This window comes from Esox lucius, chromosome 7 (genome assembly GCF_011004845.1).
Source record: "Esox lucius isolate fEsoLuc1 chromosome 7, fEsoLuc1.pri, whole genome shotgun sequence".
Lineage (NCBI taxonomy): Eukaryota > Metazoa > Chordata > Actinopteri > Esociformes > Esocidae > Esox > Esox lucius.
In genome coordinates this window covers 6967966-6988522 of record NC_047575.1, presented here as the reverse complement: position 1 = coordinate 6988522, position 20557 = coordinate 6967966, and the positions used below count along the sequence as shown (strand labels likewise).

The 20557-nt window shown below is 39.6% G+C and overlaps 2 protein-coding genes across 6 annotated transcripts; one reads left to right on the top strand and one right to left on the bottom strand.

The window, feature by feature from the left end:
• Window positions 1-407: 407 nt before the first annotated feature.
• rangrf (RAN guanine nucleotide release factor) lies at window positions 408-13319 on the bottom strand. The gene is made up of 6 exons (XM_010902991.5): window positions 13174-13319; window positions 12901-12981; window positions 9289-9405; window positions 6554-6716; window positions 3828-3922; window positions 408-1819 (listed from the first exon to the last, which is right to left on the bottom strand). The coding sequence occupies exons 1-6, from the start codon at window positions 13254-13256 to the stop codon at window positions 1693-1695; spliced, it is 666 nt and encodes a 221-aa protein (XP_010901293.2). The 5' UTR covers window positions 13257-13319; the 3' UTR covers window positions 408-1692.
• LOC105029567 lies at window positions 12260-17147 on the top strand. 5 transcript variants are annotated; one of them, XM_020048650.2, is made up of 11 exons: window positions 12260-12371; window positions 12518-12605; window positions 13851-13982; window positions 14097-14257; window positions 14515-14616; window positions 14959-15039; window positions 15395-15502; window positions 15604-15702; window positions 15840-15985; window positions 16414-16602; window positions 16790-17143. In XM_020048650.2, exons 3-11 carry the CDS (start codon window positions 13863-13865, stop codon window positions 16846-16848), a joined length of 1065 nt encoding a protein of 354 aa, XP_019904209.2. In that variant the 5' UTR covers window positions 12260-12371; window positions 12518-12605; window positions 13851-13862; the 3' UTR covers window positions 16849-17143. The 5 variants fall into 5 exon arrangements, with proteins under 5 accessions (XP_019904209.2, XP_019904208.2, XP_019904212.1 ...); XM_020048649.2 differs by having other exon boundaries at window positions 12261-12371; window positions 12485-12605; XM_020048653.2 differs by lacking the exon at window positions 12260-12371 and adding an exon at window positions 13468-13548 and having other exon boundaries at window positions 12378-12605; window positions 13894-13982; window positions 16790-17147.
• The last annotated feature ends 3410 nt before the right edge of the window (window positions 17148-20557 follow it).

Genomic DNA, 20557 nt, shown 5'->3' with positions numbered 1-20557 from the left:
GTTTCACTTGCTTGAGTCAAAACTTAAGGCAGAAAGACCCACAAACAGACAGAAGCCTTTGTCGAAAGCAGCTGGCTGTAGGAGTAATACTAACTGGTTATTTGTCTCTACAGTCTAAAATAAAACCGCTATAGGCTGCTGTTAAAGTTTCAGTAGGATTTTATTGGATCCATCCAATAATTAAAAAAACTATGTCAGATGAGTCCCAGTAGCTAATAATCTTCTGCAGAATATCAACCAGAAGCCCCCCCCTTTACTGATAATGCATTCATCTCAAGTTACTGAATTAACATATATATTGAGTACTTGACAGTTTTTCAATTTAATCTAAAGAAAATTATGGAAATGTACAGATCTAGTGAGAATGAAATAATTTTACAGCAGTTTATAACTCCCACCACTGTTACTGAAGTTGAATCATGTGATGTTATGTTTTATTTGACATTCCAGAAACAAAATGTTTTGGCAAAAGCCTACTTCAAGAGCTTTCAAGGTGACAGGTATCCCATGGCACTGATCTAAGAGATATGAGTTCTACTCAGTTAATTGCATTAAATAGGTAGTACATTTGATGAGCTGTAGTCAAATTTTTTTGGCTGACTTTAAAAATGTTCCTATGATTCTAGAACTGTTCGGTGAGTAACACAGTTTAGAACAAGACTCTAGAATACATGATCAATCTCAGCCTAGTTTCATTATTGTTGCATTGTATTATTGATACAATTTCGTTCGTAAACACATTTGCAAACCTCAATGTCATTAAATAGAAGCAGGGACTTCGAGTAAATCTACAGATTTACATTGCAACAAAAAACAAAATCTATCAACACAGACAACTGAACAGATTTTCATAATGAAAGGTTTGGTTCATACCACCTGCCTTACTGTGAACTTACTATGTGAATGTATAACTTACTGCTAAGATTGGGTCTGCTTTGTTTTACTACATTAGACCTTTTGATACATTTTAATTTCTCTACTGAATTTACCATATGACGTGCCATGTTATGAAATGTTACCGGAGGCAACAGAATAAACCCTGAAAGCATTTCTGATGTCTGTTTTGTTTGTCAGTTGTTATCAAATGGAAAATAATTAACTTCTATATGCTTTTCATTCTAGTTCTTATTTCAAGGGTACCAGATTAACATTATGAGTAATTTTCCATTGTATTAAATTACACAAAGGGAGGACAAGTGGAGGAAAAGTGAAAATGTTGAAACTGATTACTAAGTCAATGTTCACTAGTAGAGTGAAGTTCCTAAATAAGACTGATAAGGTCACTGGTTAGATATGAACTCTACCTAGTCAATTTGGTCTTAATTAGGAACTTCCCTAAACTGCCGAACACAGCAAAGTATTTTTACTATGTACTTTTTACACCTCTGCTCATAAACTAAGGTAATTGCTCTGACACTGGACATTAGCATAAACAGTTTTATGCCAAAATAAAGTGTATAAAACAGCTAATATACAAAGTTTATAAAATGCAGGTAAACAAATTACATCACAGTGTATAAGCAAAGTGATCTTTTGAGGTTTCAATGAGACAATTTCCTAACAAATGTTTGAATGGCCAGTACAATTCTGTGAAGCCAAATACATTGACTCTGATTCCATTATTTTGGTCTTTGAGAGAACAAAACTAATGCAGTGAACCTAAGGTTTGCGGATGGGCCGGACCTGGAGGTCCTACCCGAAAACTCCTGGGTCATGTAGTCTGAGAGACTGCAGTAAACACTGGAAGTTGTTAAGCGTCCATGGCTCTGTGCCCACCTGCTGGTCGGCTCCCACTGCCACTGCACTGCTGCTGTCCAGGCTGTGAAAGCAGACAAGGGGGTCATGACAGGTGAAAGTGAGAAACTGGAGTGGTCTCTTAATTTTAACCCTTCTGTTCCTCACTCAAAACCTTTTTTGGAAGGGAAAGAAAAAGGTGCAGTGGTCTCAATTATTTCTGGAGCAGTATGCTAGAAACATTGTGGAGCCAATGTGTTTGGGGGCTTAGGAAAATAGCCAAGCAGTACAAGTAACCAACAGGCAGAGGAGTACAAAAAACATACGTAGGGTAAATATGTTAAAATAATAAAGGTCCAAACATGTCAATATGTTCTGAATAGATATATTGCTTCTATATTTTGGTTTCTATTAGCGAGGACATTGTCGCGTGCTTTAGCTGCTCAAGTGGACATGTACCACAGGACAGATTTAACACTGTAATAGTGTGTATCCAGATATTATATAAAGTACATCGCAGAGGGGTTCTGATTTTGAGCCAGGAAAAAACAAATCTCTACCAAAAGCTGCCTCCTTGTCATTTTTAGCACAAAATGTCATAACTGTCTCAGGGAAACTGAACTACATTCTTGTTATCCTCACAAAGGCCTTAATTTTGGCACTTTCACCGACAGTGGGTAAACACTCACCTGCTAGCTACTGTACTGTATTGCTGGAAAAGTGTGCTCTTCACAGATAAACCCCAGTTTCAACAGTACAGGGCCCGGTTTCCCAAAGCACTGATATGATCGTAAGATGCACGTAAGTACCTCGTTATTTTATCAGTGCGTTTCCCGAAAGAATCGTTAAAGTGGAACGTAACGTTGCTCGTTAATTAACGAGTTCTCCAGACCACTGTTTAGTCATCATACTGTTTTTGTGAAATAACGCCCCCTCAACATGGGAGGAGTGATCGTGAACATTTAATATAAAGGCAATAGAACAAATACAAATGATCAGAACAGTTTTGATTTAGACCATTTTATTTAGAATGTAGCAAATGCGTGAGTGGAAATATAAATATAATTGCAATTGATCAACTGTGGAAAAAGAAAAACGTACATAACAAGAAATAATTAAGAAAACGTTTTCAAAACTAACAGTTCACGAATCTGAAACCCTGCATTGTACTGGTACTGTCTTTGATGGAGAAGTGCTGGTGCCTCTACTAAATCAAGAAGTACATCGATTTCTTCAACTCTGAATGCTTGTTTTCTCTAGTGTTCTATTTTTATTTCAAACATTTAGAACAGATTTTTCCCACTGTGGTTTCTATTCCCAGTTAACCAATAATGTTGTGATTGCTATGACTTAAGTAACATATTCTATATAGCTACCAGAGGAACTGATAATTGGATGTCATTTGATTGATTTCCATAGATATGCTTTTTGATTAGGTTGAATACAACAGTTTCATCCATCCAACATTTCACTACTACTTTGAGTTATGCATTTTTCTATTGATGCCTAAATAGTAGTAGAATACATTGCCAGCAATATTATATGCTTCTGATAAGTAATCAAGCTCTATCGAAATGCAGTAAGCTATATTTCAAAGTTGGCCTAATTCCATTCCAAACAGCCATACATAGCCCTTATGATGCACTTTATAAAGAGCTACGTACATGGTGGCTTGGGAAACAGGCGTAAGTCTTAAGGCTACGTGCATTGTTAAACTGTCATAAGTGCCACAGAATTGGGAAACCGGGCCCAGAGCTGTAACTCTGTTAGTAACTTACGTAAGTTAAAATATAAAAATGTTTGGTTTATATTGTTTTACAGTATAGTAAGAAAACAACTTAATGTAGTTAATGTTTATATTGATACCCCATTTTCTGTGTAATTACACTACAGCATATTGCATCGTAATGCACATGGCCAATGATGCACAACCTATAACTATAAAAACCCAAATATTGAATATATAGAATTCTATTTCATGTCTTATTTCATTTGGCTCCAGCATTCAGTATAAGACAGACAGGAGTGTGCAAGGGGCACCGTTATGAAAGTACAGCACTATAAGGGAAGATGTACTCCCTGTATTACTTCACCTTATACTGAGGGGGTCGTTGAAGGTCACTAGGATATCCGTAGAGAACTGTGGCAGTCGAAACAGGCCCAGGTAAAAGGTCACTGTATTTTTAGCCTAGAGGAAGGAGTAAAACAATTCCAGTTAGTCTGCTAATAATAAACATTTTCATGTTGTAAAAGGAAATGTGGAAATTACCAAGGGGAGAATACTTTCGAAAGCCACTGTATGCCTGCAGCTATCGCAGAAAATCCGCTGTAACAGGTGGTGTAATCATATTTTTAAATAACATTTAGCAAATGTTATTGTGGACTTCTTGATGTCTTGGGCAATAACAATACTGGCTGTTTAAAGTAGTGAATCCTGTTGACTAAATAACATACAGTGAGGGAAATTTGTTTTTGATCCCCTGCTGGTTTTGTAGGTTTGCCCACTGACAAAAAAATGATCAGTCTATCATTTTAATGGTAGGTTTATTTGAACAGTGAGAGACAGAATAACAACAACAAAAATCCATAAAAACGCATGTCAAAAATGATATACATTTATTTATTTTAATGAGTGAAATAAGTATTTGATGCCCTCTCAATCAGAAAGATTTCTGGCTCCCAGGTGTCTTTTATACAGGTAATGAGCTGAGATTAGGAGCACACTGCTCCTAATCTCAGCTTGTTACCTGTATAAAAGACACCTGTCCACAGAAGCAATCAATCAGATTCCAAACTCTCCACCATGGCCAAGACCAAAGAGCTGTCCAAGGATGTCAGGGACAAGATTGTAGACCTACACAAGGCTGGAATGAGCTACAAGACCACCGCCAAGCAGCAGTTGGTGTGATTATTAGCAAATGGAAGAAACACAAAAGAACTGTCAATCTCTCTCGGTCTGGGGCTTCATGCAATATCTCACATCGTGGAGTTGCCATGATCATGAGAACAGTGAGGAATCAGCCCAGAACTACACAGGAGGATCTTATCAAAGATCACAAGGCAGCTGGGATCATAATCACCAAGAAAACAACTGGTAACAAAATATGCTGTGAAAGACTGAAATCCTGCATCGCCCACAAGGTCCCCCTGCTCAAGAAAGCACATGTACAGGCCCGTCTGAAGTTTGCCAATGAACATCTGAGAGGAGAACTGGGTGAAACTGTTGTGGTCAGATGAGACCAAAATCGAGCTCTTTGAGATCAACTCAACTCGTTGTGTTTGGAGGAGGAGGAATGCTGCCTATGACCCCAAGAACACCATCCCCACCATCAAACATGGAGGTGGAAACATTATGCTGTGGGGGTGTTTTTCTGCTAAGGGGACTTGACAACTTCACCGCATCAAAGGGACAATGGACGGGGCCATGTACCGTCAAATCTTGGGTGAGAACCTCCTTCCCTCAGCCAGGGCATTGACCCAAAACACACGGCCAAGGCAACAAAGGAGTGGCTCAAGAAGAAGCATATTAAGGTCCTGGATTGGCCTAGCCAGTCTCCAGACCTTAATCCCATAGAAAATCTGTGGAGGGAGCTGAAGATTCGAGTTGCCAAACGTCAACCTTGAAACCTTAGTGACTTGGAAAAGATCTGCAAAGAGGAGTCCGACAAAATCCCTCCTAAGATTTGTGCAAACCTGGTGGCCAACTACAAGAAACGTCTGACCTCTGTGACTGCCAACAAGTGTTTTGCCACCAAGTACTAAGTCATGTTTTGCAGAGGGGTCAAATACTTATTTCACTCACTAAAATGCAAATCAATTAATACATTTTTTTTTGTTGTTATTCTGTCTCTCACTGTTCAAATAAACCTACCATTAAAATTATAGACTGATCATTTCTTTGTCATTGGGCAAATGTACAAAATCAGCAGGGGATCAGAATGTTTTCCCTCACTGTAGGGTAGTCATGTCATCAGATTAACTAAATCAGAATAACCTTTCTCGAACTTTCTGATGATATACATGAAGTAAGATGGCTTTCAAGAGAATAAATGCAAAGCTAAAAGATTGTAACGACTCCTAAATGTGTGGTCAGAAGGTGCACACAGTATGTGATTGTTGCTATTAATTCAATGTTTGTATAATTCACTCAGTGTTTCATACGTTAATGGGAATTAACGTTTCAAGAGAATATTGATGTTAGCTTTAGGACAAAGCTTGTATGGCTAATTGAATCCACATGAATACTACAGGGATTTCACAAAGAGATTAGACAAGAGACTCCTTTCTCTTAAACTGCTTTTGGGTTTATAAAAAGCAATCTGTATTTTATTTCAGTTTTTCACAGTGTTTGCTGTTAGAAAGGAACACAGTAAACACCTGTCAATCATCAGTTGGAGCACAGTTCATCTGAGCCTGAAGAAAACCTTTGGGAGCAGTTTTACTGCCCACGTCAACATTGTCACTGGCGATGGATTCCAACTTCATGAAAACATTTCTTAATGTTTCATCATTATTTTAAAGCTGTTTTCCTTAACATTATGAATCAAAGCTGTATTTTTCTAGTTCTAAAGAAGTAATTTCTAAGATTCTCTTATAATGTGATAAGTGCTGAATATACACCTGGCCCTCATTCTACAGTGATCCTGGTTACCTGAATGGAACTGATTTTACTTTGATGAAACTATTCCATGTATACAACTCTGGAAAGAATTTAAAGACCACAATTTTTTCCGGAGCTGTGCATTTTTTGAATGAAGAAACATGAAACACCTAAATTACCAGAACAAAGTATAAACAACTTTTAAACTGACAGACATACTTCTTCGTTGAACTTGGCCACCAGCTGGGTTCCAGTGAGTAGCCAGGCCGAGCTGCATTCCTCCAGGGAGAGTTGGGACTTGGGTAGAGCCACCACAGTCCTGACCTCTGATGTCCCTGGGGCCAATGCCTTGTTGCTCCCTGCTACATCCTCAAAGTGGTATCTAACAGTCAAAGGGTGAGAGGGTTGACTAATGTTGACAAAAATCTATTACAACATGAGCTGCATGCTGTAAGAGGAAACAAGGTAGTGCTAGCCCCAACACTGGAGTGTAACCCTAATCTTTACCCTTAATACTAGAACCCCCAGGCCTTTTTGACCCACAGTATCCGCCAGAGCCGAACGCTATTTGGCATCATTAGCATACGAATTGCCCTTACTGGCATTCACATTCTCCTCCCCAGCATCACCATCCAACCAGAGCCTCAGTTCATCCACTGGGTCCTCATCAAACTATATAGAAGTCTAAAAAAATAATGAATTACAGAATTTATTTTAAATTGTTAATTAATGTACAAATAAAATACTTAAAAAAAGAATACACAGAAAAAGACAACACTATCATGTGACAACACTGAAGAAATGCCACTTTGCTACAACGTCAAGTAGTGAGTGTACAGCTTGTATAACAGTGTACACTCACTAGTGGATGGGATGTTAGAGACCTTGTGCTCCTTTGAGGATGCCCCACAGATGCTCAATAGGGTTTAGGTCTGGAGACAAACTTGGCCAGTCCATCACCTTTACTGTCAGCTTCTTTAGCAAGGCAGTGGTCGTCTTGGAGGTGTGTTTGGGGTTATTATCATGTTGGAATACTGCCCTGCGTCCCAGTCTCTGAAGGGAGGGGATCATGCTCTGCTTCAGTATGTCACAGTACATGTTGGCATTCATGGTTCCTTCAATGAACTGTAACTCCTCAGTGCCGGCAGCACTCATGCAGCCCCAGACCACGACACTCCCACCAACATGCTTGACTGTAGGCAAGACACACGTCTTTGTACTCCTCACCTGGTTGCCGCCACACACGCTTGACACCATCTGAACCAAATAAGTTTATCTTGGCTCATCAGACCACAGGACAAGGTTCCAGTAATCCATGTCCTTAGTCTGCTTGTCTTCAGCAAACAGTTTGCAGGCTTTCTTGTCCATAATCTTTACTTCTGGGTCAACACCCATGCAGACCAATTTGATGCAGTGTGCGGCGTATGGTCTGAGCACTGACAGGCTGAACCCCAACCCCTTCAACCTCTGCAGCAATGCTGGCAGCACTCATACGTCTCTTTCCCAAAGACAACCTCTGGATATGACACAGAGCACAGGCACTCAACTTCTTTGGTCGACCAAGGGCGAGGCCTGTTCTGAGTGGAACCTGTCCTGTTAAACCGCTGTATGGTCTTGGCCAACGTGGTGCAGCTCAGTTTCAGAGTCTTGACAATCTTCATATAGCCTAGGCCATCTTTATGTAGAGCAACAATAATTTTTTTCAGATTCTCAGAGTGTTCTTTGCCATGAGGTGTCATGTTGAACTTCCAGTGACCAGTAAGAGGGAGTGTGAGAGCGATGACACCAAATTTAACACACCTGCTCCCCATTCACACCTGAGACCTTGTAACACTAACAAGTCACATGACACCAGGGAGGGAAAATGGCTAATTGGCCCCAATTTGGACATTTTCACTTAGGGGTGTACTCACTTTTATTGCCAGCGGTTTAGATATTAATGGCTGTGTTATTTTGAGGGGACAGCAAATTTACACTATTATACAAGCTGTACACTCACTACTTTACATTGTAGCAAAGTGTCATTTCTTCAGTGTTGTCATATGAAAAGATATACTCAAATATTTACAAAAATGTGAGGGGTGTACTCCCTTTTGTGAGATACTGTATGTGACATGAGTCAGTAAACGAAAAACAGAGAGGTGTTATTTCAAAAATAACATTGTTGGAATTTCATTTTATGAATAATTATTCAGGCAAATACATTTGTAGAATATTCATCTTCAGTAAAATAAGCAGAAAATTCAAAAGGAGGCGATTGGATGTGTGCACGATTTAGTTACTCTTTCCCTCCTAAAATAATGTAGATTTACATTTGATGAATTAGCCTACACAATAAGCTGAATCTCCTACTGAAAAAACAGTTGTGTGATAAGTAGGCTATATCGTTTGTATTATGTTTCAATTATAGCCTCATTCAATTATTTCATTTCTAAGTTCATTTAAATTCAACCAAGCCTCTGATCATCTGGGAGTGTTGTGCATTCATCCACTGATGTCATGCATTAAGTGAGGGGTGATTAGCGCCTGGGTACCATTTGGGTGTCATGGGCAATTGGCGATGCAAGTCTGAAAACGGTAAAAAAAAAAAAGTCAATACTATCTAAATAGATTTCTGTTGGTCAGTTTAGAATTCCAACAACGGAACAATGTAATATACGCCTATATAGGAAAAGTCATTGAAGGAGGTGGTTGTAGCTTTCAAAATGGCAGTTTTATTTTTATTACAAACACAAACTCCAATTGGCGATTCTAGTGTTATATAGGTAGCACACTACTTTTGACCAAAGCCCTATAAACTATTGAAATGTATTGTGCACTAAGTGAACAGGACAGTACTTGACCTGGACTTGAACAGAGTGACGTCACAGTTTATTTAAGTGCAGGAACTTCGCAATACTTTATTATGTAAGAGGTGGATGAAACGGAGCAGTAGAAGGCTTAAGAGTGAATACCTGGCAGCGTCTTCATTTTGGACATGGTTCTGAAACTCCAGGAGCTCCACGATAATGCTCTGATCTGTGTGGCAGTGGGCAAAAACCTCTTGGTTGTCTGGAATCTCCCTTAACTCACTGCTCATATGCCATAGATGGATGGGTGGATGGATGGATGGATGGAGAAAGATTGAGGGGAAAGGCAAATGGTGAGGGGGGGGGGGGCACCATATTGACATTTAGTGCCCAAAACACAAATATATTCTACAATTCAAAAGTTTGGGATCACTTAGAGATTTCCTGGTTTTCAAACGAAAAAAACATTTTTGGTGCATTAAAATAATATGAAATTGATCAGAAATACAGTGTAGACATTGTTAATGTTTTAAATGACTATTGTAGTTGGAATCAATTGATTTCCAGGGGAATATCTACATATATGTGCCCATTATCAGCAACCATCACTCCTGTGTTCCAAAGGCACTCTGTGTTTGCTAATCCAAGTTTACCATTTTAAAAGGCTATTTGATCATTAGAAAACCCTTCTGAAATTATGTTGGCACCATTGAAAACTGAAATGAATCTGTCTATTCTAGTTCTGAGAAATTAAGGCTATTCCAATGCGAGAAATTGCCATGAAACTGAAGATCTCGTACAACATTGTATTGAGCAAGAGGACTACTCCCTTCACAGAACAGCACAAACTGTCTCTAATCAGAACAGAAAGGGGAGTGGGAGGCCCCGGTGCACAACTGAGCAAGAGGACAAATACATTAGTGTCTAGTAGGGATGCCACAATTCTCAATAAAATATTGAACTGTTCGGTACGACATCCACGGTTCAATACGCGCTTGTGAATTGCGGTTTTAAGTTAAAATAATTTGTGTGTTTTATTTCTCTCCAAATTGACTGTTTGTGTGTGCCTTTAAGTCTAGGAGCTGAAATAAGGAAACTCCTCCCCGCAAGCTGGCGCTGCGGTTGAACCATCATTACACACTTTAACATGGCGAGCGGCGGTGAAGTGAGGCTACAGTACGAGGAAGCGCCAGCATCTTTCAAATCCGTGGTGTGGAGACATTTCGGTTTTGCGAGTGACAGAATTTTCTCTACTGCCGGGGACATTGTAAGTGCAAAACGCTCTCGACTTGCTGCAGAGAATGTTGACAGGCTTGTCTTTTTACAGAAGAACCTCCAAATACAGGAATAGATAGTTGACCTAAGTGAAATTGCACTTTACATTCTGAATAAAAGATACTGTACTGGAGTAATGTTAATTTAAATAAGATTATTTATGTTTGTTTACTGAAGTACAAGTATGTTTATTTGAAATGGCCAATTTATGTTTACTAACTTGACATGTATGTTTATTTTAATTTTTTTGGGAATTTGTGTGTTCCCCAGTTTGTACATGCCATGGGCTACAAGCAGCTGTGAAAATTTATTTTATATTATACGATACACTATGTAGGAACTAGTGGACTTTTCTTTGCTTTCAAGTAAAATAAAGGAGTATTGCAATAAAAAAATTTCTCCTTAAAACCTGTTAATGTTCCTATTGCCTAAGCATAGACTAACAAAAAAACACTTGTCAAGCCATCCGAACCGAAAACCGCGGTTAAAAAACCGAGGTATGTATTGAACCGTGGGCAAACTGTATTGTTGCATCCCTAGTGTCTAGTTTGACAAACAAATGCCTCAAGTCCTCAACTGGCAGCTTCATTAAATAGTACACGCAAAACACCAGTCTCAGCATCAACAATTACCAGGCAACTCCGGGAGGCTTGCCTTCTAAGCAGAGTTGCAAAGAAAAAGACATATGTCAGACTGGACAATAAAAAGAAAAGATTAAGATAGGAAAAAGGCGAAAGAGCACAGACACAGGACAGAATCTTTATTTGAAAAGAAAGCCAGCATCCCGGCCTCACCTCTTCACAACGTGCCCTTGGAACACAGTGGTGATGGTTGCTGATAATGGGCCTCTGTACGCCTACGTAGATATTCCATAAAATTAAATTAACAATGTCTACACTGTAATTCTTCTTCAATTTGATGTTATTTTAATTGACAAATGTGCTTTACTTTCAAAAACAAGGACATTTCTAAGTGACCCAAAACATGTTTACGGTAGGGTGTATTCAAGTGAATGGGTAAGCGTCTAAACTTTTGACATGAAACACAAACCTTCATGAACACACCCAAATAACAACAACAATAATAACACAAACAAATGCTTACAAATACAAAGTGTATACAGCTCAGGATAAAATTAAGATACCACTGCAAATTGAACGCTTCTGTTCCTCACTCAAAACTTTCCTTTTCAATCTTTTTGCAAAGGAAAGAAAGGTGCAGTGGTCTATTAATTTTTCCGGAGTTGTATACATTACATACCTTGCGAGCGTAGAGAATGTTCAGAATCATTACATTATAACGTGTAGTCTAATGTCGTAGTCAGTGGAATGTAATGTAAAGTGCTTTAGCAGTTATCCTGATATTAGTTACATTAAATTAATGGCGCTCTGGTCATTTAAACCAACATTGCGCTAGGGTCATTAACGTTACCCAATTTTGCATGTCAATTTTTATATCACTTACTCCCCGTCTTTTTAACAAGCTAGATGTGGTTTCCAGCTAAACAGGCTTACTTAGTACAACAGAGGTTCATTCCATTCTTTATCAGGTGAAAAGTCTGAATCCTCAGTGAGAGAAGCATATAACTTTGACAAGTAGTATTCCTAGTAGTGATGGGGTCATTCGTTAATGATTCATTCTTTTTGAACTAATCTTTTTGGTGAATTATGATTCATCTCAGTAGGATGTTTGAATATCTTTCACCAGAAGGAACAATGAACTAAATCATATGCCTTCGACCCTCTCGTGGGAACCCCTCAGCCATCTCACAATTTAGTTTTTGCCCTGAGATTGCTCACCTGATTCAACAGGTAAGGGCTTGTTAATTAGTTAAAAAGTTGATTCAGGTGTGCTAGCTCTGGGATGCATCTAATAGATGGAATGGATTGGGGGTCCCCAGGACAGGGGTTGAAGAACTATGGACTAAATTAATAGTATTTCATGGCTCTTTCGGATCTCCGGATGTCACGTAGGTCCGTTTTGGTTGCGTGTTTTAGTTTGTTTCTGTGCTAGTCCTTTTAACAAGTATTCTGTTTGTTCGTGTCCGTTTTGTTTCATTTATTAATTGTCCTCCTTTCTCCCTGAGCTTGTGTCCTGTCTCCATCCGACATCATGACAGATATGTGCATGTTAATTGGTAATACTGTAACAGTCGGGACAGAAAGATTCGTTATTTCTACAGAACGAAAAAGATCCGGATCGGTAAGGTGAGTCGAACTTCCCATCATTAATGCCCCAGGCTGGAAGGCAGCTGGATGCCGCTGTGCTTTTACAGCCAACCTGATGCGTCTCGCGTGACTGACTACTACGAAGCGAGGAGCTAGACCGAAACCTGATGTGGCAAAAATTAACTGTTTAACCAAACGTTTCCCGCAACTAAAACGTAAATGAATACTTCTGATAATAAAATGAATGACGTTAAAGATTAACTTGCGGGTAAAAAATAACTTGCAACTGTCACAAGAGCCTAGATGGAATAAGGTGTTTAGCTAGCTAGCTCACCTGATATCCTTTGCACTGTAAGGAATGGTGGCTGACAGGGCTCCTCCAAATAGTGGACGACCCAGTCTGACGTCCTGCATTCTGAAACAGGCAAAACATACAGGATACGGATAGAAATGATATACTTGTATAATAATACAAACTTGGCCTGGTACTTAATCACAACTGATATAGGCGTCTTGAGATAACACGTCGTTCATCTAGGAATTAGCTAGCTATTCATTCACAACACTGGTAATGCAATAGTATATAAGTGTACAGGGAATAACCTACCTGAGTTGTTCTAAAATGTAGACAAAAACAACACGATTGTCTACAAAGTAGCCATTTTTATTTACGGAAGAAAACAGACGCATGCGACCAGAGAAAAAAATCTCCTCGACTCAAAAACTCGGAAGATAATGACCTCTGCTGGGCACCAACTGTATGTCAGTAAAAAATTATTAAAACAAATGAACACGTGATCTCGGCGATCCAATACCAAATAAACTTGAGAACATTTAAATAAAAAGCTAAAATAAATGTATTACAAAATATAACTTAACAACCTCTCTATTACGTCAACAGAATTAAGTTGCTTAGGGACTGTCAAAGCAAATCAATCTGTTATCAATTTCAAAGTGGGATTGTGGTGATCAACTGAATGAGGTAGGCAAATGTGATACATACCAGTAGTAATAATTAGACAATTCTACTGGGCACAACATTTAATTTATTGTAAACATGATGCCTTTAGTCGTATTGTTTAAAAATATATATTATTTATATATATAAACTTGAAAAAGTCATGTTTAGACTGGGGATATCATGGCAAAGGGACACAAATGCAGATTACTTTTGACAGATAAAGGAGTCTGCCAAACCTTATCATCAATGCACCCTGTTAAATGTTGTTTTTCTACACAAAACATTTCCAGTCCAAGTTTATCCTCAGATTCACATCTCTTTAGTTGTCAAGCGAAATGACAGAATCGGGTTCCGGTTCTTTATCAGCACCCCTAAAAGGCATACTGAAGAAAGGAGGTTCCTCTGATGAACCGGAGTCTTCAACCCACAGGCCTGACTGTCCGTTACGCTGCCAGGTACCATCTCCTGCAGCTGTGTCCTTGACCAATGCACTTAACCCCCAAAGCTACTCCCCTTCCAGGGGCGATGCTTGTTGGCTGACTCTGTTTCCCAAATCTATTTCATTCCAGTCCTCCCCAATGCCTCTAAATCAGCTGGACAGCCAGCTAGGCCTTGGATCCAGCCCTGCACCCCCACCCAGCCCAAACATGCCCGTCACAGGGATCCTCAGGATAAGCACCAGCTCGAGGGCGACAGACACACAGGGAGATCGGAACCATTCTAAGTTTCGGTGAGGGTAAACCATAGCTTGTTTATCATTTCACTTTTGTATTTTTTTTATTACAATGACAGAATTCAGTATCTATTTGCCTTTTTGCTATGCTTCAGTTTCCTTCTCAGGTGGATTGTTTGAACCATGTGCGTTGGGTTGTTTCAACCATTTCCTGCTCAACATCCTGCCACCTGCGGGTGTTGAGTTCAATCCGATAATTACTCTGTGGTCCTTATAATTAGATAATTACTCTGTGGTCCTTGCCTTTGTTTCAGGAAGAGACCAAGATGGGATGAGGACAACATCCTTGCTACTAGCTGTCACTCCTGGCTGTTGCCTGTGTCAGGGAGTATGAAGGTCAAACCCTGGGCTCACTTGTGAGTAGAGTAAAAAATAGAGGCGGTATAGGGGGACATTGACATCTGTAGTGGACACACCACCATTGCACCTATGATCAGACCTATTCAGGGAATCCAATGAAAAGACACATTCACACAGAATCACAAACATATAAGCCTACATCCCAGTGCTTCAATGTGGATGAGGTCATATTTGGACACTTCCAGCAGAACTTAGAAGGTCTGATGTGATGTGGTTCATTCTAAATGATGTCCTTGAATCTGAACGCATCGTCACTGGTGAGCATCCTTCCCTGCCGACAACAGGTAACGAAGTATCTTCCCACTACTTCCTGTCTGCTTTCTCCTTCTCATCACCAGGTGCAGTATCACCATGCAGGATGAGGGTGCAAGCACCAGTACATCAGGAGAACATGCAACATGTTTCTGCATGACTAAGAGGTAAGATGACTTAAAGAGCATTGCACAGAATGCATCATCGGAGATGGTGTTTCCCTCCGGATTTCAAGTAATGGTCCACAAGTACTGTATTTGTTTCAAAGATATTTTGGAATCTACAGAACAGGAATTTCATCACTTTTTAAAATATATTTTATTGAACAGAAAGAGATTAATTGTAAATGAAGGTACTATGTCATTTTGGAGTCAATTTGTTAGATTCACTGGGATAGTACGATGACTAGAGATAATTCTAGAAGGATTGTAAATAAAATGTTGTCCACAAATTAAGTAACACATCATGTCCACATGGTTTAATGGGTTATAATTCCTTACGTGAACTTATATTCTTGCTCAGGAAGAAGACCCAGAGTTGGGATGAGAACAGTATAATAGCCACTCAGCCTCCATACCCAGTTGACCCTTGGACGAAGACAGATGATGGATTCACAGCCTCTATAGCTTGGTAATTGTCCTGCTTACTAGGTTGCTAATACAAGACACTGGTTATCATTAGCATGTGTCCCTCACCCTACCTGTCCTGCTTGTCTCCACCCACTCGTCTAGGCAGTACCTGTCCCTCAGGGATGATACTGGACCAGGCCACAGCAGTACAAGCACCTCTTACAGCCAGCCTCCCTGCTCCCAGCTGAAATTAGGGAATAAGTGAGAGCAACTGACCTCAGACACGTAGATAAATTGTAGTTAATGAATAGCAAGACCTGATGTTAATAGGGGAAACCTTTACCATTGTCTTTCACACTGATTAGGTACGCTTCAATTGAATAAATATTTGTCTTTAGCTTATCAGCCTCATATCAGATTGCTAATGAGTACAAACTGGATCCGTCTATGGATAATTCCCAACACGGGTTGATGGGCATACCAGAGCAGGCAATAGGGACCAACGCTATTGCTGCAGAAAAGAGTGCCGACGTAGATTACTTTGGTGAGTGAATAAAAAAGCACAGGAAGTACACTTTCTCCACAGCGCATATTAATTAAAAACAGCTGTCTATACATATGTCAAGAGCAAAATACAGGGGAAGAGTTCTACTCATCTCTGCTTTGGCTTGAAAGATCTGAAATCCAGAATTGCAATAAATTGTCTTGTCATAGCAAATAAATACTCTCACAGCAAAACAATCTCTTGTTACGTAACACATTTTGAATGCTTTGATCACTGTTTATTTCCATACTTACCTGTTGCCTTCTAAAAAATACACAACAATAACTATTTAACCAAGTTAGAGACACCAAACCAACTTTCCATTTTTCATCTGTACATGCATGCAACCAATACATTCTGATTTGACTCAAGGCTAGCAAGCACTCCCGTTGCAGTTATTAAATACATTAATTCACTCATTCCCACAGTGATGCCCAGCTTTGAGGCACTAAGAAAAGCCCACTTTAGAGAGGGCAGAGAGGTCCTCCTGGCCTATAAATCCACGATGAAAGATGATGATGAGGATATGAATAACATGTCCCCAAAGCTAAACTATTACAGCTGCATCTACAGTGGCAGAGGAAACGCAGCGCCCGTGAGCAGGCAGACAGAGACGAGTGAGTTAGGAATATGTTAGATTTGCTTTTGTCTGCACTGCACTCTACTAGAAACATTTGTCATGGAAGTCACAAGCTGCTTCGAGTTATGGTTGAAGAAATGGCTTATACAGACACTATGTCGATTTTCTTCAAGGATGCTTAAGAGAACAAAATGACTGACTTCCTCATTTTAATCTGTCTTGAGGTTCCTTAAAAATGGAGGAGAAGAAGGCCTATCCATCAGATATGAGATATGAGATGTGAGTAGATGAAAGGTCTACGAGCACCAAGCCTCATCTGCGGAGTAATGGTCTACCAACATGTTACAGCATTAGAATAGTAAGAAATACACTTCTAAAAATATTATCTTCCAGTACTGTTGTCCTTTTTATATTAAGCTCCCTGTCAATGTTTTTGGTTTGCATCTAAAATGGCTCCGTACAACCTATTTTCAAAGCTGAATCCAATGTCTCCTAGATAACATAATGACCTCAGTGTTTTAACCTATATAAAATGTAATTATTAGTAATTTTTTAACCTGTTATTTATTCTCCCCTCCAAATGTTATGATTTCGTACCTTCTCAGGAGTGGCAGGAATTTATGTCATATGATGCACATCTCACAAAGACATTCTGCTTTTTAGTACACAGCTTGCTCAACAAGGATGTTTAACTTGGCATGTGATTAGAAACTCTGTGAAAGTATACTTATATTTTATCAGTTGCTATCAAGTAGAATATGTAAGCTTAAAATATCTATTAATAAAAAGATGAGTCATTCATTGAAATTCTGTTTACAAAAAAAGTTCATTATACATATACCATGAAGTACCTAAACCTCGAGATAAGTGAAGTCAATCCTTTAGAATGGACATCGTTGACAATGTCTCCATGGTGAATTAGCTGTAATGGATAAAGAAAATAACACTAAATTCTGTGTCCTGTCGGCCAGTAGGCTCCCAGTGCTCTTTATAACTTCTCTAACAGTTGACTGATTGTTTAAGTAGCTAATAAGGTTTGTATAATTCCCTGCCATAGACTATTTTACAGTTTGTGCGTGTGTTTGTGTGGCGTTATTAGATAATTTTGTTTAGATGAAAGAGTGATAGTCCTCACCACTCAAATATATTGGATTAAAAGTTAGGATTTTTGTTTAACAATATTTATATTTTGTTTTGTACTGTAACTTGAATTTTCATGTACCGAGATTAAAACCTGGTCTGTAAAATCTATCTAAATTGAGATTTTCTGTGAAATCAGCCCTAAGGGGTTTTATGAAGCCAATTTACATGTGGAATTTAGAGATCACCAACAATAAAATACTGTTAAACATTTTACTGCAGCATACTGTTCTCAGCCGTTTCTCCTCCAAGACCCCCCTGCATTGAAGAAAATATTTCAGAACTCCTGTTATATGAGAGATTAATTCATACCTGTTTTCTTTGTGCTAAAAGTATTACAAAAGTGCATGTTTTCCTTGTGATTTAAAAAATTATATTGCATTTTGCAAGTGAAATCAGCTTACATTTCTTGATTATTTATTTTGTTTATGAAAACTAAATTAACTGGGTTCTTTAAAAAAAAATTGGTATTTATGAAAGTAAATACAGACTGTCAGAAATAATGACTTCTGGAAATAATGTAAATGCGTGGCACTATCTTTGAAAGTCCATGTTGCTGAAAATTGTTTTCAGGGAGGTATATTTAACTTATCTATTCTTTTATCTGGGAGCAAGAATTTCCTGTCAAAAAAAATGTTATTAGGCAAACCTGGGCAGAGAAATGTAATGGTCAGCTGAGAGTTGCAAGGCAGTGGCTGATATTCTTACTGCCAGATGTTCCTAGATTGGCGCATTTCAGAACAAGTCTATTTTTTGGTTTAATATATTTTTATTGAGCAGATCGTATAGGTGCATGAATAAGATTTCAGCTCATTTTCTGACCAGTGTAGAGCCCTCCGAAGCTGCCTCCTCTGCTTGTTCGGATGGGCTTCGGTGTTTGTCGTCACTGGCCTAGCTGCAATCGTCTCTTCGCTCATCATTCCATTCGTCTTGTCTTGTTATCACACACACCTGGTTCTTATCCCCTCATTAGTCTCTGTGTATACAGGTGCTATTACTTAAGACCAATACAAAATTATTTTTTTTAGAAATGTTGGCCAACTGAAAAGTATTAACATGAAAAGTTTGAGCATGTACAGCACTCAATACTTAGTTGGGGCTCCTTTTGCCTGAATTACTGCAGCAATGCGGCGTGGCATGGAGTCGATCAGTCTATGGCACTGCTCAGGTGTTATGAGAGCCCAGGTTGCTCTGATAGTGGCCTTCAGCTCTTCTGCATTGTTGGGTCTGGCGTATCTCATCTTCCTCTTCACAATACCCCATAGATTTTCTATAGGGTTAAGGTCAGGCAAGTTTGCTGGCTGGTCCTTAAACCAGGTACTGGTAGCTTTGGCACTGTGTGCAGGTGCCAAGTCCTGTTGGAAAATCTGCATCTCCATAAAGTTGGTCAGCAGCAGGAAGCATGAAGTGCTCTAAAACTTCCTGGTAGACGGCTGCGTTGACCTTGGACCTCAGAAAACACAGTGGACCAACACCAGCAGATGACTGTGGAAACTTTACAAGCAACGTGGATTCTGTGCCTCTCCTCGCGTACACCAGACTTTGGGACCTTGATTTCCAAAGGAAATGCAAAATGTACTTTCATCAGAGAACATAACTTTGGACCACTCAGCAGCAGTCCTTTTTGTCTTTAGCCCAGGCGAGACGCTTCTGACGCTGTGACTTGTTCAAGAGTGGCTTGACACAAGGAATGCGACAGCTGAAACCCATGTCTTGCATACTTCTGTGCGTGGTGGTTCTTGAAGCACTGACTCCAGCTGCAGTTCACTCTTTGTGAATCTCCCCCACATTTTTTAATGGGTTTTGTTTCACAATCCTCTCCAGGGTGCAGTTATCCCTATTGCTTGTACACTTTTTTCTACCATATAGTTTCCTTTCCTTCGCCTCTCTATTAATGTGCTTGGACACAAAGCTCTGTGAATAGCCAGCCTCTTTAGCTATGACCTTCTGTGTCTTGCCCTCCTTGTGCAAGGTGTCAATGGTCGTCTTTTGGACAGCTGTCAAATCAGCAGTCTTCCCCATGATGGTGTTGCCTACAGAACTAGACTCAGAGACCATTTAAAGGCCTTTGCAGGTGTTTTGAGTTAATTAGCTGATTAGAGTTTGGCACCAGGTGTCTTCAATATTGAACCTTTTCACAATATTCAAATTTACTGAGATACTGAATTTTCATTAGTTGTCAGTTATAATCATCAAAATTAAAAGAAATAAACACTTGAAATATATCCGTCTGTGTGGGATGAATGTATACATCATACAAGTTTCACCTTTTGAATGGAATTACTGAAATAAATCAACTTTTTGATGATATTCTAATTTCATGACCAGCACCTGTATATTCCCTCTGCTTATCTAATGTCTTTGTGTGGTATTGTTGGACGTGGTGGTGTCGCTGGCTCTTTGAGCCTTATGCTGGATTATCCCCGGGGATAATCCCTGTGTGTTTGGATATCCCAATGAGCACAGTTGGATCAATGATCAGTTTGGTATGGGAGCAGAAGCAGCACAACTCCACCCAGGCGCCGCCAAGACACCTATGTGGGAAGCCACATAGGTCCACAATCACTAGTAAGTACTAGTGGGCTGGGAGTGGAGTTCAATGGCTGGGAGTGGAGTTCAATGGCTGGGAGTGGAGTTCAATGGCTGGGAGTGGAGTTCAATGGCTGAGAGTGGAGTTCAATGGCTGAGAGTGGAGTTCAATGGCTGAGAGTGGAGTTCAATGGCTGAGAGTGGAGTTCAATGGCTGGGAGTGGAGTCACGGTGCACCCGTTAACCCTATCAAGAGCTCTGCATGACACTGGCCTGTATGGAAGGGTGGCAGTAAAGAAGCTGTTGCTCAAAAGCATCATGTT

Coding starts and splice junctions, on each gene's coding strand:
- rangrf (XM_010902991.5), bottom strand. CDS start 13,256: ATGCGTCTGTTTTCTTCCGTAAATAAAAATGGCTACTTTGTAGACAAT. Junction 3,923..6,553: donor TGGCCAAGTTCAACGAAGAA/GTATGTCTGTCA, acceptor TCCTTCCTCTAG/GCTAAAAATACAGTGACCTT. Junction 1,820..3,827: donor AACGACCCCCTCAGTATAAG/GTGAAGTAATAC, acceptor CTGCTTTCACAG/CCTGGACAGCAGCAGTGCAG.
- LOC105029567 (XM_020048650.2), top strand. CDS start 13,863: ATGACAGAATCGGGTTCCGGTTCTTTATCAGCACCCCTAAAAGGCATA. Junction 13,983..14,096: donor ACTGTCCGTTACGCTGCCAG/GTACCATCTCCT, acceptor ATTTCATTCCAG/TCCTCCCCAATGCCTCTAAA. Junction 15,040..15,394: donor TGTTTCTGCATGACTAAGAG/GTAAGATGACTT, acceptor ATTCTTGCTCAG/GAAGAAGACCCAGAGTTGGG.